We start from the raw sequence: 15,553 nt of genomic DNA on the forward strand, positions 1-15,553 counted from the left end.
TGAGCAATAACCCGGGAGTCAGGCACAACCATAACAAGAAGGACCCTAGGTTTCGAACCCAGAGAAGACATTCACATTGAGTATTGTAGCCTGGCCACATCCTTCACAAAGTGCAGGTATAACCTGAAGCTCAGCTGGGAGCCGGAGTCATATTTTGTGAGTAAGAGAATTATAATAAAATTGCGTTCAACTGTGGGGTGAAAAAAAATGAAAGTATGTCTGTAAACATATTGATGGAACTTACGGACTCCAAAGATTACTGCCAACCCTTCCTTTGCACTCAGAGGGCAGCAGGATGGCACTGTGGTTAGCATTGCTGCCTCACGGCAGCAGTTCAATCCTGGCTCTGGGTCACTGTCCGTGTGGAGTTTGCACATTCTCCCAGTGTTTGCATGGATTTTGCCCCACAACCCAAAGATGTGCAGGGTAGATGGCTTGGCCATGCTAAATTGCCCCTTAATTGGAAAAAATGAATTGGGTATCCTAAATTAAAAAATTAAATAAATGCTCTCAGCATCAGCATGTACAATGCGAATGCGATTGGTAGCTCTGATCCATCAGCCAAGTAGTGAGCGAGGACCACGTCCACCCCACAAGCGAACGGCGCGTCACATGTCAACAACAGCGGCTTGTCAGGGTCGAACTGCGTTCGCAGTTTCGAAGATGACAGCTGCCATTTTACCGCGTTGAATGACTGCTGTTGAACCTTCGTGAGCAAAAGGTGGAGAGAACTGGGGGGGGGGGGGGGGGGGGGGGGGGGGGGGATGCCTGGTTCGGAATGAATTTCCCATAATAATTCACTGGTCCGACGGAGCGTAGTTCCTGCTGGTCGCCAGGGAAGTGTTTTATCACCTGCAATTTGTATTCTACTCTACAGGGTGCAACACATTCTGGTCCACTCGGTACCCCAATAAGTGACCTCAGGGGCAAGAAAAACGAATTCTTCCCACTGGAAGCGGATGCCCACCTGCTCACACCACCACAGGCCCGGTTCAGGTTCACCAGATGAAGACACTGTCCAAGTAGACAGCCACCCTCCCTGGGTAATCCCCGAAGGATGTTGTCCAACACACGCTGGAAAATACCGCCTGTGAACAAGACCCCAAACATCAAACGAGCATACTATTCGTATGAACCCCTGTGGGTGTTCATGGTGACAAATCGGTGGGAGTCCAGGTCCAACTGATGTCCAGTTTTCTATGTTGTGGGAATGTCCCTTTAAGAAATGTTTGAGTCTTATCACATGACTTAAGTGATGTCATTGTGTGGGTGGAGCTGGGCTGTGGCGCTGAGTTTTACTTTCACTTAGGAGTTTGGACTGAGTTTGAACTGCACAGGTTGAAGGAAGTGTTTCTCTACCTTCATTTTAAAAGCTGTTTTCAGATTACTTGATAACTTAAAAGAGATAATTGCTTTCTGGAAGGAATTCAAACCTGCTGTTTGGAAAGAGGAACAAGAGCATCTGGCAGCTTTCTGGCCTCCCCCTTGTTGTTTGGATTGGATTTCTTTATTGTCACATGTACCGAGGTACAGTGAAAAGTATTTTTCTGCGAGCAGCTCAACAGATCATTAAGTACGTGGGAAGAAAAGGGAAGAAAATAAAATACATAATTGGGCAACACAAGGTACACAATATAACTACATAAACACTGGCATCGGGTCAAGCATACAGGGGTGTAGTGTTAATCAGGTCAGTCCATAGAGGGTCATTTAGGAGTCTGGTAACAGCGAGGAAGCAGCTGTTTTTGAATCTTTTGTATATCCTGCCCAATGGAAGAAGTTGGACGAGTGAGTAAGCCAGGTGAGAGGTGATTATGCTACCCGCGGGCGGGAGGTGTAGATGGGAGTGAATGGATGGGAGGCAGATTCATGTGATGGACTAGGCTGTGTTCGCAACTCTGAAGTTTCTTATGGTCTTGGGTCGAGCAGTTGCCATACCAGGCTGTGATGCAGCCAGATAGGATGCTTTCAATGGTGCATCTGTAAAAACTGGAGAGCGCTAATGTGGACATGCCGAATTTCCTTAGTTTCGGGAGGAAGTATAGGCGCTGTTGTGCTTTCCTGATGGTAACGTTGACGTGGGTGGACCAGGACAGATCTTTGGAGATGTGTACTCCTAGGAATTTGAAACTGCTAACCATCTCCACCTCGGCCCTGTTGATGCTGACAGGGTCATGTACAGTACTTTGCTTCCTGAAGTCAATGACCAGCTCTCGAGTTTTGCTGGCATTGAGGGAGAGATTGATGTTGTTGCTGCACCACTCCATGAGGTTTTCTATCTCCCTCTTGTATTGACTAGTTGTTATTCGAGATACGGCCCACTATGGTCGTATCGTCAACAAACTTGTAGATGGGAGTTGAAACCAAATTTTGCCAGTCGTGTGTGTACAGGGAGTAGAGTAGGGGGTGTAATGGACAATTTTAATACTTAATATTGAATAACTGCTTAATAGTGTGATTAACCAAAGCTGCAGGCGTTTGTTTGTGTGTGTGTGTGTGTGTGTGTGTGTGTGTGTGTGTGTGTAAGGTTAGAGAGAGTAACTGCAAAACTGATATGCCAGCTGTATGAAGGACGAGATAGTAAAGCCAGGAGAAAAACAACTCCTTATATGGAATGGAGAAATAGTAGTAAGAAGCAAAGCCAGCTATTGTCTACATGAATGCCTGTGTTTAACCTGCTTATCTTTTGAATGTATAAAGACTGAAGGTTGCTGCACTCGGGGCGCCTTCCTCTCTCTCCTGTGGTTAGAGGAATGCGTCCTCTGCAGAAGAAGAAATAAATGACTTGCTCATATCCATGACTTATTGTTTCTGAGTTTTCCTTTTTCCCACCACAGGGGCTAAGAACACAGCCTTGCGGGGGCCCAGTATTGAGGACTATTGTGGAGGTTGTGTTGTTGTTTATCCTTACTGATTGTGGTCTGTGGATCCAGTTGCAGAGTGAGGAGCCAAGTCCTAGGTTTTGGAGCTTTGATAGCTTGGTTTGGATAACGGTGTTGAAGGCGGAGCGGTAGTCAATAGGTGTCTGATGTAGGAGTCCTTATTTAGGAGATGCTCGAGGGATGAGTGTAGGGCGAGGGAAATGGCGTCTGCTGTGGACCGGTTGCTGAGGTATGCGAATTGCAGTGGATCAAGGCGTTCTGGAAGTATGGAGGTGATGCGCTTCATGACCAACCTCTCGAAGCATTTCATTACGACTGAAGTCAGGGCCACCGGACGGTAGTCATTGAGGCATGTTGCCTGGTTCTTCACTGGCACCGGTATGATGGTGGTCTTCTTGAAGCAGGTGGGGACCTCGGAGCAGAGTAGGGACTGGTGTCCACGAACACATCTGCCAGCTGGTCCACGCAGGTGAGTGCACGACCAGGGAGCCCGTCCGCACCCATCGCTTTCTGAGGATTCACTTTCAGGAAGGCCGATCTGACTGTGATGGTGGGTATGGGTGTGTTATGGGCTGCTGGAGCACTCAACAGCGGTTTCTTGCTCGAACAGAGTATAGAATGCATTGAGTTCATCGGGGAGGGATGCACTGCTGCTGGAGATACTGCTCAGCTTCACTTTGTAGCCCATTATGTTGTTTAGGCCTTGCCACAACCGCTGCGAGTCTGTAACGCTAGTCTGTGACTCTAGCTTGGTCTGATATTCTCTCTTGGCATCTTGGTTGGCTTTGAGGAGGTCGAACCTGGATTTGTTGCGTCGGTCAGGGTCACCTGACTTGAACACCTCAGACATGTCCTTCAGTAGCGAATCAATCTCACGATTGAACTATGGTTTCCAGTTGGGGAACATACGTACTGCTTTCTTTGGCACACAGTCGTCCACACATTTGCTGAAGACGTTTGTGAAGGTGGTGGCATACTCACTTAAGTTGGTCGCTGAGTTCTCAAATATGGACCAGTTCACTGTCTCTCAGTAGGAGCTTCTGTGTTTCCTCGGACCAGCACTGCACGACCTTCTTAGCTGGATTCTCCCGCTTGAGTTTCTGCTTGTATGCCGGGAGAAGGAGCACAGTCTTATGGTCTGATTTCCCAAAGTGCGGGCGGGGGATGGAACGGTAGGCGCCCTTGATTTTTTTTTCGAGTAGCAGTGGTCAAGAGTGTTGTCGCCCCTGGTGGGGCAGGAGATGTGCTGGTGGAATTTTGGCAGTACACTCGAGGTTGGTGTTGTTGAAGTCCCCGGCCACGGTGAACAAGGTCTTCGGGTGTTCTGTTTAGTTTATTCTGGTCTCTCTCTCCATTCCCTCCACCCCTCCCATTCCAGTCTGCACCCAGTGGTCCCGGTGGCTCCAGTGTGTCTGTGTTGCCCCCACCTTCCCCGCCCCCCCTCCTCTATCAATTATTGGCTTCGAACAGGTCTTGGAACAAGTTGGTGAATGGGCCCCAAGCTTTGTGGAAGCCATCCTTTGACCCTCAGGTGGTGAACTTAATCTTCTCCAGATGGAGAAATTCCAACAGGCCTGCTAACCAGTCTGCAGCTGTGGACTCCCCTCTGGGAAGAACGTGTCCATTCGGGTCGTCAGGTGTGCTCTGTGCCCCACTTCCAGTTGCATGAGGCTTGCGCAGATTGTGGTGGTGTTGGCCCTATTCAGTGCAGTGCTATTTCCGTCCCAAGCTCTTCTTCCCATTTTCCCTTGTTTCAGCCAGTGGGGAGTGTGACCTTTTTATCAAAGTTGTCCATACATGTCCTCGCAGTTCCCTTTCCCAGACTGTCCGTGTCCAGTAACTCCTCCAACATAGTGTCTCTTGGCGTCCTTGGAGAAAGCTTTTCACTTACAGCTGTCGGAGATCCTGTCTGTTGGGTAGTTCCAGTCTCTTCGGCAGTTCCTCCAAGGTCACCAGTCTGTCCCTGTCCCTAACCATCAGTGTCCCTCTGTCCTGTCTCCACCTCTTAAAGGTGATGTCCAGCACGACTGGTGGATACCTGTGGTTGCCACAGATGGGGAAATGGTGGACACCTCGGTCAGACCGAAGTGCTGCGTCATCTGGTTCCAGGTTCTGAGGGTCGCTACTACCACTGGGCTTGTTGAATGCTTTACATAGATACAAAGATACATAGAATAGGAGCAGGGGAAGGCCTTTTGACACTTGAGCCTGCTCCACCATTTATCACGATCATCCAACTCAATAGCCTAATCCTGCTTTCTCCCCATAGCCTTTGATCCCATTCTCCCCAAGTGCTATATCTAGCTGCCTCTTGAATATATTCAATGTTTCAGCATTAACTACTTCCTGTGGTAATGAATTCCACAGGCTCACCACTCTGTGTGAAGAAGTGTCTCCTTATGGGCAGCATGGTAGCACTGTGGCTAGCACAATTGCTTCACAGCTCCAGGGTCCCAGGTTCGATTTCAGCTTGGTTCACTGTCTGTACGGAGTCTGCACATCCTCCCAGTGTGTGCATGGGTTTCCTCCGGGTGCTCCGGTTTCCTCCCACAGTCCAAAGATGAGCAGGTTAGGTGGATTGGCCATGATAAATTGCCCTTAGTGTCCAAAATTGCCCTCAGTGTTGGGTGGGGTTACTGGGTTATGGGGATAGGGTGGAGGTGTTGACCTTGGGTAGGGTGCTCTTTCCAAGAGCCGGTGCAGACTCGATGGACCAAATGGCCTCCTTCTGCACTGTAAATTCTATGATAATCTATGGTATTATCTCTGTCCGAAATGGTTTACCCTGAATCCTCAGACTTTGACCCCTGGTTCTGGACACACCTAACATTGATAACATCTTCCCTGCATCTGCTCTGTCTAGTCCTGATTGAATTTTGTACGTCTCTATGAGGTCCACCCCATTCTTCTGAACTCCAGCGAGAACAATCACAACCTCGTCAATCTCTCCTCGTATGGCAGTCCCGCAATCCCTGGAATCAGTCTGGTACTGCACACTCCCCCTCCCAATTTACAACCATTCAGGTAGTAATGCGTCTTCCTGTTTTTGCTTCCAAAGTGCTGGTGAGGATGGGAGTGCTGTTATGACAATGGCCCAGAGGGTCATTCCTGGACACGAGGACTCCTCCATCCTCACCCATTGCGTGTTTTGGTTCCTTCACCCATCCCCACACTCTCTGGGCTGTGGCTGCCCAGTGATAGTATTGCAAGTTTGGGAGAGCCAGTCCTCCCATGCTGCTTCTCCTTTGTAGTACTGTTTTGGGGATTCTTGGATTCTTCCCTCAACACACAAACACCATAATAATTTTGTCTATTGCTTGGAAAAAGCCCTTGGGGATGATGATCAGTGTGGATCTGAACAGAAAGTGGAACCTGACAATACGTTCATCTAGATCGTCTGCACCCTCCCCGCCAGGGAGAGCGGGAGTGCATCCCATCTCAGTAGATCCTTTTTTTCTTTAAATGGGAGACAATCCAGCTTAGCCCCTCCCCCTCTTCGGTTTACCGGGAATACTTCACTCTTGCCCAGGTTGAGGGTTAAGCTTGTAGCCCAGGAAGGCTCCGAACTCCAGCTGTTTTGTATTTTCTTTCATGCCGTTTCATGGGTCCGAGATGTAGAGGAGCAGGTCATCGGAGCTCTCTGATGACTCTTCAGATTCCCTTACAGCCTCCGAAGTCTCGCAGGGTGATCGCCAGTGGCTCAAATGCCAGGGCAAATATTTGGGGTGGAGCAGACATCCCTGCATTGTGCCTCTGTGCAGCTGGAAGTATTCAGAGCTGATGGTGTTGGTCTGAACGCTCGACTTGAAATGAAAATCGCTTATTGTCACGAGTAACTTCAATTAGGTTACTGTGAAAAGCCCCTAGTCGCCACATTCCGGCGCCTGTTCGGGGAGGCTGTTACGGGAATCGAACTGTGCTGCTGGCGTGCTTGGTCTGCTTTCAAAGCCAGCGATTTAGCCCAGTGCGCTAAACTGCCCAAACTGACTTGGGGGGGCCACAAACCAGGAATGAATGTACAGGAGTTTCACCCATGAAGTGAACTCTGTCCGTCGCCCAAACCGCTCCAGTACCTCAAAGAAACAGTTCCACTTGACTCTGTCGAAGGCATTCTTTGCATCCAGAGACTGAATCTGTAGAAGGCATTCTTTGCGTCCAAGGAGACTATCACCTCTAGTGTTCTCTCCCCAGATGGGGTCAGTATCACATTCAGCAGACGTCTGATGTTCGCAGTTAGCTGTCTGCCCTTAATAAAGCCTGTCTGGTCCTCTGCAACCACCTCCGGCACACAGTTGTCCACTCTCTCGGCCAGGACTTCTGCGAGTATTTTTGCGTCCACACGGAGTTGCGAAATGTGTCTGCTTCGCATTCTGTTGGGTCTTTCTCTTTTGGGATCAGCGATATGGTGGCCTATGTTAGCTTTGGAGGCATGGTGCCTGTGGTAATACCACTGTAATATATATATATATATATATATATATATATATATATATGTGTGTGCCTCTATTAGGGGATGTACAATAGTACATGAACAATGTCAACCACATAGTTGTAGGTCTGTAGTCACATGTAGGCCAGGTAATGATGGCAGATTGCCTTTCCTAAACAACATTAGTGAAACTGACAGGTTTTTACAACAATTGGCAACGGTTTTGTGGTCATCCTTGGACTTTTAATTCCAGATATTTATTGAAAAATGTCACCACTGTCGTGGGATTTGAAATGTCCCCAGAGCATTATTGTGGGTCTCTAGATTACTCGTCCAGTAACAATACCACTTATACGACTGCCAACACTAGTTACTCTACCTGATGTGGTATTGGGTGTGCGAAAGTGAAGCAGCAAGCACAAAAAAGGACATTGGTAATGGTAACTAACCTGAGTTGTGTGCTAATATTGAGGTTGTGCAGGAAGTTTCCACCAAAAGCCATGCAATCCTTGGAGGTCAGAACAGCGTGAATCCAGCCTTGGGAAAGAAGGCAAATACAGATTATAATACAAAGCAAATCCAGATGAAATTAGAAAACAAACTTGGTTAGAATACAGCCCGAGAAAGAGGGAAAAGCTGGGTTGAAATCCATAACAGCAGGGCGTCAAATGGAACTAAGGGTTCTTGATGGCTGAGACGATGTGGGGCTTGAAACACAGCTCAGGTTAAAGCAGTTCTACAGGATCTGATGCAGCCCAAGTTACAACCATGACACGATGGAATTAATGACAAGGGCTGAAGTTTGTGGCGGGAGCTAACAATGAGGGGCTCTGGTTAACGTGGAGAGGTTTGTGACCCATCTGTTGTATTCAGTACATCTCTCAGCCAGTCTTTATTTTCTCTTGGCAATCGTTGTTCTTGTAAGTTAAATTAAGGGTTTAGACATGGCAGACCGTGTCATGCTCCTCGTCTGCGATGTAGGAATTCAGGGACACTCCAACTTTCCCTGGCTTCTTCATGTGCAAAAGTGTGTCCAGTTGCAGTTCCCGTTAGGCCACTTGATGGCTCTAGAGCTGCAGATAGACTCACTTTGGAACATCCACAATGCTGAGTAAGTCGTTGGTCACATCGCAGATAGAACATAGAACATAACAGCGCAGTACAGACCCTTCAGCCCACGATGTTGCACCGTCCTGTGAAACCCTTCTAAAGTCCCTCTACACTATTCCCTTATCGTCCATATGCCTATCCAATGACCATTTGAATGCGTTTAGTGTTGGCGAGTCCACTACTGTTGCAGGCAGGGCATTCCATGCCCTTACTACTCTCTGAGTAAAGAACCTACCTCTGACATCTGTCCAATATCTATCTCCCCTCAATTTAAAGCTATGTCCCCTCGTGCTGGACATTACCATCCGAGGAAAAAGGCTCTCGATGTCCACCCTATCTAATCCTCTTGTATGCCTCAATTAAGTCACCTCTTAACCTTCTTCTCTCGAACAAAAACAGTCTCAAGTCTTTCAGCCTTTCCTCATATGATCTTCCCTCCATACCAGGCAACATTCTTGTAAATCTTCTCTGTACCCTTTCCAATGCTTCCACATCCTTCCTATAATGTGGCGACCAGAACTGCACACAATACTCCAAATGCAGCCGCACCAGAGTTTTGTACAACTGCAACATGATCTCATGGCTCCGAAACTCAATTCCTCTACCAATAAAAGCTAACACACCGTACGCCTTCTTAACAACCCTCTCAACCTGGGTGGCAACTTTCAGGGATCTATGGACATGGACACCAAGATCTCTCTGCTCGTCCACACTACCAAGAATCTTACCATTAGCCCAGTACTCTGCCTTCCTCTTATTCCTTCCAAGATGCATCACCTCACACTTTTCTGCATTAAACTCCATTTGCCACCTGTCAGCCCAGCTCTGCAGCTTATCTATGTCCCTCTGTAACTTGTAACATCCTTCTGCACTGTCCACAACTCCACCGACTTTAGTGTCATCTGCAAATTTACTCACCCAACCTTCTACGCCCTCCTCCAGGTCATTTATAAAAATGACAAACAGCAACGCCCCCAAAACAGATCCTTGTAGCACACCACTAGTAACTGGACACCAGTCAGAGCATTTCCCATCAACCACCACTCTTTGTCTTCTATCAGCTAGATAAAGAGTACCGAGGGAGATAGGAAATGGGTGACCACCAGACACAGTAAGAGTAGGACGGCTGTGCAGGGGTCTCCTGCGGTCATCTCCCTCCAAAACAGATATACCATTTTGGATACTGTTGAGGGAGATGGCTCACCAGGGGAAGGCAGCAGTAGCCAGGTTCATGTCACCGTGGCCGGCTCTGCTGCGCAGGAGGGCAGGAGGAAGAATGGCAGAGTTATAGTGATAGGGGATTCGTTGGAAGGGGAGTAGACAGGCGTTTCTGCTAATGAAAACGAGACTCCAGGAAGGTATGTTGCCTCCCTGATGCAAGGGTCCTGGAAGCCTCAGAGCGGCTGCAGGCCACTTTAAAGGGTGAGAGTGAACAGCCAGCTGTCGTGGTGCATATAGGCACCAACAATATAGGTACAAAATGGGACGAGGTCCTACATGCTGAATTTAGCGAGTTAGTAGATAAACTAAAAGTATGCCCTCAAAGATAGTAATCTCAGGATTGCTACCAATGCCACGTGCTAGTCAAGAGTAGGAATAACAGGATAAATGTGATGAATGCTTGGCTTGAGAGATGGTGCAGGAGGGAGGGATTCAGATTTTTGGGACGTTGGGACTGGTTCTGGGAGAGGTGGGACATGACAAATCGGACGGTCTACACCATGGCAGGACTGGAACAAATATCCTAGGGGGGTTGTTTGCTAGCGCTGTTAGGGAGGGTTTAAACTGGCATGGCAAGGGGATGGGAACCAATGCAGGAAGTCAGAGGGTAGTAAAGAGGGGACAGAAATAAAAGCTAGCAAGAAGAAAAGTGGAAGGCAGAGAAACAGATTGAACTGCCTAGTATGGCAGGGAGCAGAGCAGTAGGTCAGCGGGCTAGTGGGCTGAAGTGCGTTAGTTTCAATGCAAGGAGTATTTCAGGTAAGACAGATGAACTTAGAGCTTAGATCAGGATGTGGAATTATGATGTTGTTGCTATTACAGAACCTTGGTTGAAGGAGAGGATTGACAACCAAACATTCCAGGATTCAGATGCTTCAGGCAGGATAGAGGGGATGAAAAAGGGGTTCTCCTTATTGGTTAAGGAGAATATCACAGCTGTGCTGAAGGAGGACACCTTGGGAGGGTTCAGGCAGCGAGGCAATCTGGGTACAGCTCAGGAATAGGAAGGGTGCTGTCACAATGTTGAGTGTTTACTACAGACCTCCTAACAGCCAGCGGGAGATAGAGGAGCAGATATGCAGACAGATCTTGGAAAGGTGCATAAACAATAGGGTTGTCATGGTGGCTAATTTTAACTTTCCCTATATTGTCTGGGACACACTTACTGCAAGAGGCATGGATGGAGTAGAATTTGTAAGGAGCATCCAGGAGGGTTTCTTGAAACAATATGTAAATAACCCAACGCGGGAAGGGGTCAAATTAGACCTGATGCTGGGGAATGAGCCCGGCCAGGTGATCGAGGTTTCAGTAGGAGATCAATTCGGGAACAGTGATCATGATTCTGTAAGTTTTAAGCTGCGTGTGGATAAGGACAAGAGTGATCCTCGGGTGAAGGTGTTCAACTGGGGGAAGGCTAATTACAACAGCTAGGCAGGAGAGTGTTGACTGGGCGAGGCTATTTGAGGGAAAATGAACATCTGGCATGTGAGGGGGAGAGCGGGGAGGCAGCCCCTCTCTCAGGAGGGAAAAGGGGAAGGGAATTGGGAGGCAGCCCAGCAACCACGAGGGGGAGGGGGAAGGGAGGTGGGAGGAGCCTGTCCCCTGGTGGGGATGGGGAGGGGAGGTGAAGGGCAGCCCAGCAAGGAGGGGGGGGGGGGGAGAGGGGTGTCTGGCCGTTTACGACACTAGAAGGAGAGGGAGGGGAAAACCGGTCCCTCAATACTCGCAGGAGGCCAGCCCTCAATACCCGTAGGATAGGGAAGAGCTGAGGCCTCACTCCACCTGTGGAACTGGAACCCTAAATCCAATTGCTTGGACAGATTTTGCCCTATTGCCTTTGTTTTGCCCTGGCAATCAGGAAAACTGCCTGCTACAATCAGGTTGTTGCACTAGGAGAGATGGAAAGTCCGTGTTGATATGACTATTGCACAGGCTTATACCAATATACCTGTAGGAATGAAGAGTGTTTGTCCCTGCTGCAGGACACACTTATAACATCTGTCCACCTGGTCTCCAAAGAACGTCTCACTCTGGTTGATGGTACCACTCCAACTTTCATATAGTGCAAGATTGGCATTGGTTGGCTTTATCAAAAGAAATAATTTTTCCCCCTGAAAGGCAGAAAATAATCGTGATTATGGGGCTTTAATGACAACCTCAGTCATTGGGTCAAAGGGAGAATTATTCAAACCCTGAATCCTCTCAGTGCCCATTCTTCCCGGAAACCTTGTGTTCTGCCATCCAGTACCTGTTACTGCCCATATTGAAACCAGCCAACTCACTGATCAGAATGGAAGAATAGTCAGTAGCTTACAACGAGCTGGCAGGAGGGGCTTCAGGAGAAGCTGCAGAGCTGGGCTGAGAGGTGGCAGATGGAGTTTAATGCGGAAAAGTGTGAGGTGGTTCACTTTGGAAGGAGTAGCAGGAATGCAGAGTACTGGGCTAATGGCAAGATTCTTGGTAGTGTAGATGAACAGAGAGATCTCGGCATCCAGGTACACAAATTCCTGAAAGTTGCCACCCAGGTTAATAGGGCTGTTAAGAAGGCATATGGTGTGCTAGCCTTTATCAGTAGGGGGATTGAGTTTCGGAGCCACAAGGTCATGCTGCAGCTGTACAAAACTCTGGTGCGGCCGCTCCTGGAGTACTGCGTGCAGTTCTGGTCACCACATTATAGGAAGGATGTGGAAGCTTTGGAAAGGGTTCAGAGGAGATTTACTAGGATGTTGCCTGGTATGGAGGTAAGGTCTTACGAGGAAAGGCTCAGGGACTTGAGGTTGTTTTCGTTAGAGAAGAGAAGGCTGAGACGTTGACTTAATAGAGACATATAAGATAGTCAGAGGGTTAGATAGGGTGGACAGTGAGAGTCTCTTTCCTCGGATGGTGATGACCAACACGAGGGTACATAGCTTTAAATTGAGAGGTGGTAGATATAGGACAGATGTCAGAGGCAAGTTTCTTTACTCAGAGATTAGTAGGGGTGTGGAACGCCCTGTCTGCAACAGTAGTAGACTCGCCAACTTTAAGTGCATTTAAGTGGTCACTGGATAGGCATATGGATGAAAATGGAATAGTGTTGGTCAGATAAGCTTCAGATGGTTTCACAGGTCAGCGCAACATCGAGGGCCGAAGGGCACGTACTGCGCTGTAATGTTCTATGTTCTATGTAAAGCAAGGGTCCATAAACCCGAAGAAGGAAGGGCCATCCATGCAGCAGGAGGGGCCGAGTATTCCTCAGTGCTGCAAGATTCTGTGAAATGGATAAGGATTTGTGTGTGTGAAGCGAATCTCTCAAACAGAAAAGGCACATCATATTGTCTGGCAACACTTTACCCCCTCCCCTATGGGATCTCTCAATCTCCCTCCTTCTCTACCACAACAATGCTAACCATTTCCCTCCCCTTATCACTCTCTCCCACCACCCTAGCTTTCTCCCTCCATTCCAAAAGGTGCAGGGTCTCCCCATCCCCCTGAATGGGGCAGACTCTCCTCCTCCCACCCAATCCCCTGAAGGAACAGACTTCCCCCGCCCCCTGAAGGGGCAGGCTTTCTCTTGAGCTCCCTGCCCAATGTCCACCCAACTTGAAGCAAAGACGTTGACTCTCTCAGGCCATACTGGGGAGTTAGGACACAGGATCTCAGCCAAACTTTCTACGAGATCTTCTTACCCACAGTACATGGTACCACACAGATGTTCCTCCAAAGTCAATATGAAAGTCAGTATAACTATCTTCCATTCCCATCAAGCAGTACTTCTGAACGCAGGGTTTCGGTAAAAAGGAATCCTCTGGCCAGCAATTCTCGACCCATGAAAGCTTCTGAACAATGTCAGGAATTTCCACCAGGTCTGACATTCTGTGTGCAAACAAAATACAACAGCAGTTGATGAGCTCAGTGAGATCAAAATCAGCATCACATCTCAGGCAATAATTTGATACTTTACACACAACTGCTGTAAAAACTCTACAACTCTATGACAATGTTTCGTAAACAAATGACAGGTTGATAAAACCAAGGCGGACAGCATCCAAGCAGGGGTAAGCATTGCAGTACCACAGATTGGGATTTCTGCCTTGAAAGGCTTTCAGGTGGGGGTGGATGGGGAGTGAACAGACGGTTTCAGTCAGATTTTTTCAAAAATCTGAGCCCTGGCTGCAACTATCCCCTTAGACTTTTCGTAGGCAGGATACGGGAAGGTAGCCAGGCCGCTCCCTGGACGGCTGACAATTTAAACATTTGAACATTTGGGCAGCACGGTAGCATAGTGGATAGCACAATCGCTTCACAGCTCCCGGGTCCCAGGTTCGATTCCGGCTTGGGTCACTGTCTGTGCGGAGTCTGCACATCCTCCCCGTGTGTGCGTGGGTTTCCTCCGGGTGCTCCGGTTTCCTCCCACAGTCCAAAGATGTGCAGGTTAGGTGGATTGGCCATGATAAATTGCCCTTGGTGTCCAAAATTACCCTTAGTGTTGGGTGGGGTTACTGGGTTAAGGGGATAGGGTGGAGGTGTTGACCTTGGGTACGGTGCTCTTTCCAGGAGCCGGTGCAGACTCGATGGGCCGAATGGCCTCTTTCTACACTGTAAATTCTATGAATCTATGAATGAGGCTGGCGACTCGTAATTTAACTTGATTTATGGCTTTTACAGTGAGCCTCTGGAAACAGCAGCTGGGAGACATTGAACCAGCATTGCTGTGAACATACCCAAGGTACAGGAAGATCGATAGGCGACTCCTAGACAGGGCAGGCAGTCAGTGCAGGAGTCCCCTGTACTGTGCGCTTCTCTAACAAGTGTGCCATTTTGGATACTAATGAGGAGGCTGGCACATCAGGTGACAGCAGCAGCAATAGCCGGAGCGGTGACACCATGGCTGGCCCTTCTGTACATAAGAGGGGGGGCAAAACTTCATAGAACAAGATAATTACAGTATAGGAACAGGCCCTTCGGCCATCTAACACTGTACCGACCATTCTGCCCGTCTGAACTAAAATTCCCCACCCTTCCAGGGACCATATCCCAATATTCCCATCCTGTTCATGGATTTGTCAAGACACCCCTTTAAAGTCACGATCGTATCTGCTTTCACCATCTCGCCCAGCAGCGAGTTCCAGACTCCCATCACCCGTGTAAAAAAAGACTTGCCTTGTGCATTTTCTTTAAACCTATGCCCCCCAGTAAGACCATAAGACCCCTTATTGATCAAAAACCTATCTGTCTCTGTCTGAAAGACACTCAATGATTTGGCCTCCACAGCCTTCTGTGGCAAAGAGTTCCCCAGATTCACAACTCTCTGACTGAAGAAATTCCTCCTCAACTGTTTTGAAGGATCGTCCCTTATGGTGCCCTCTGCTTCTAGTTTCTCCTACAAGTGGAAACATCCTCTCCACGTCCACTCTATCCAGGCCTCGCAGTATCTTGTACATTTCAATAAGCTCCCCGCCTCATCCTTCTAAACGCCAACGAGTACAGACCCAGAGTCCTCAACCGTTCCTCATACGACAAGTTCATTCCAGGGATCATTCTTGTGAACCTCTTCTGGACCTATTCCAAGGCCAGCACATCCTTCCTTAGATACGGGGTCCAAAACTGCTCACAGTACTCCAAATGGGGTCTCACCAGAGCCTTATACAGCCTTAGAAGTACATCCCTGGTCTCGTATTCTAGCCCTCTCGACATGAATGCTAACATTGCATTTGTCTTCTTAACTGAAGAGAATCGTGAACAAGGACTCCCAAGTATCTTTTGTGCTTCTGATTTCCGAAGCATTTCCCATTTAGAAAATAGTCTTAACCTCCATTTCTCCTTCCAAAGTGCACAACCTCACACATTGTATTTCATTTGCCACTTCATTGCCAGTTTGTCCAAATCGTTCTGCAGCCCTCTTGCGTCCTCAATACTATCTGCCCCTCTA

General features: G+C 48.3%; 1 protein-coding gene across 3 annotated transcripts in view; it reads right to left on the reverse strand.

The window, feature by feature from the left end:
• Window positions 1–15,553, reverse strand: part of LOC119955298 (lysine-specific demethylase 7B-like) — a 316,061-nt gene that overhangs the window by 231,161 nt on the left and 69,347 nt on the right. For all 3 annotated transcript variants that reach the window (XM_038781379.1, XM_038781377.1, XM_038781378.1), the window contains 3 exons: window positions 13,311–13,497; window positions 11,591–11,753; window positions 7,761–7,848 (listed from right to left, as the gene is read on the reverse strand). In XM_038781379.1, coding sequence (XP_038637307.1) covers window positions 7,761–7,848; window positions 11,591–11,753; window positions 13,311–13,497 — 438 coding nt within the window. The remainder of the gene's footprint in view (window positions 1–7,760; window positions 7,849–11,590; window positions 11,754–13,310; window positions 13,498–15,553) is intronic.

This window comes from Scyliorhinus canicula, chromosome 20 (assembly GCF_902713615.1).
Source record: "Scyliorhinus canicula chromosome 20, sScyCan1.1, whole genome shotgun sequence".
Taxonomy (NCBI): domain Eukaryota; kingdom Metazoa; phylum Chordata; class Chondrichthyes; order Carcharhiniformes; family Scyliorhinidae; genus Scyliorhinus; species Scyliorhinus canicula.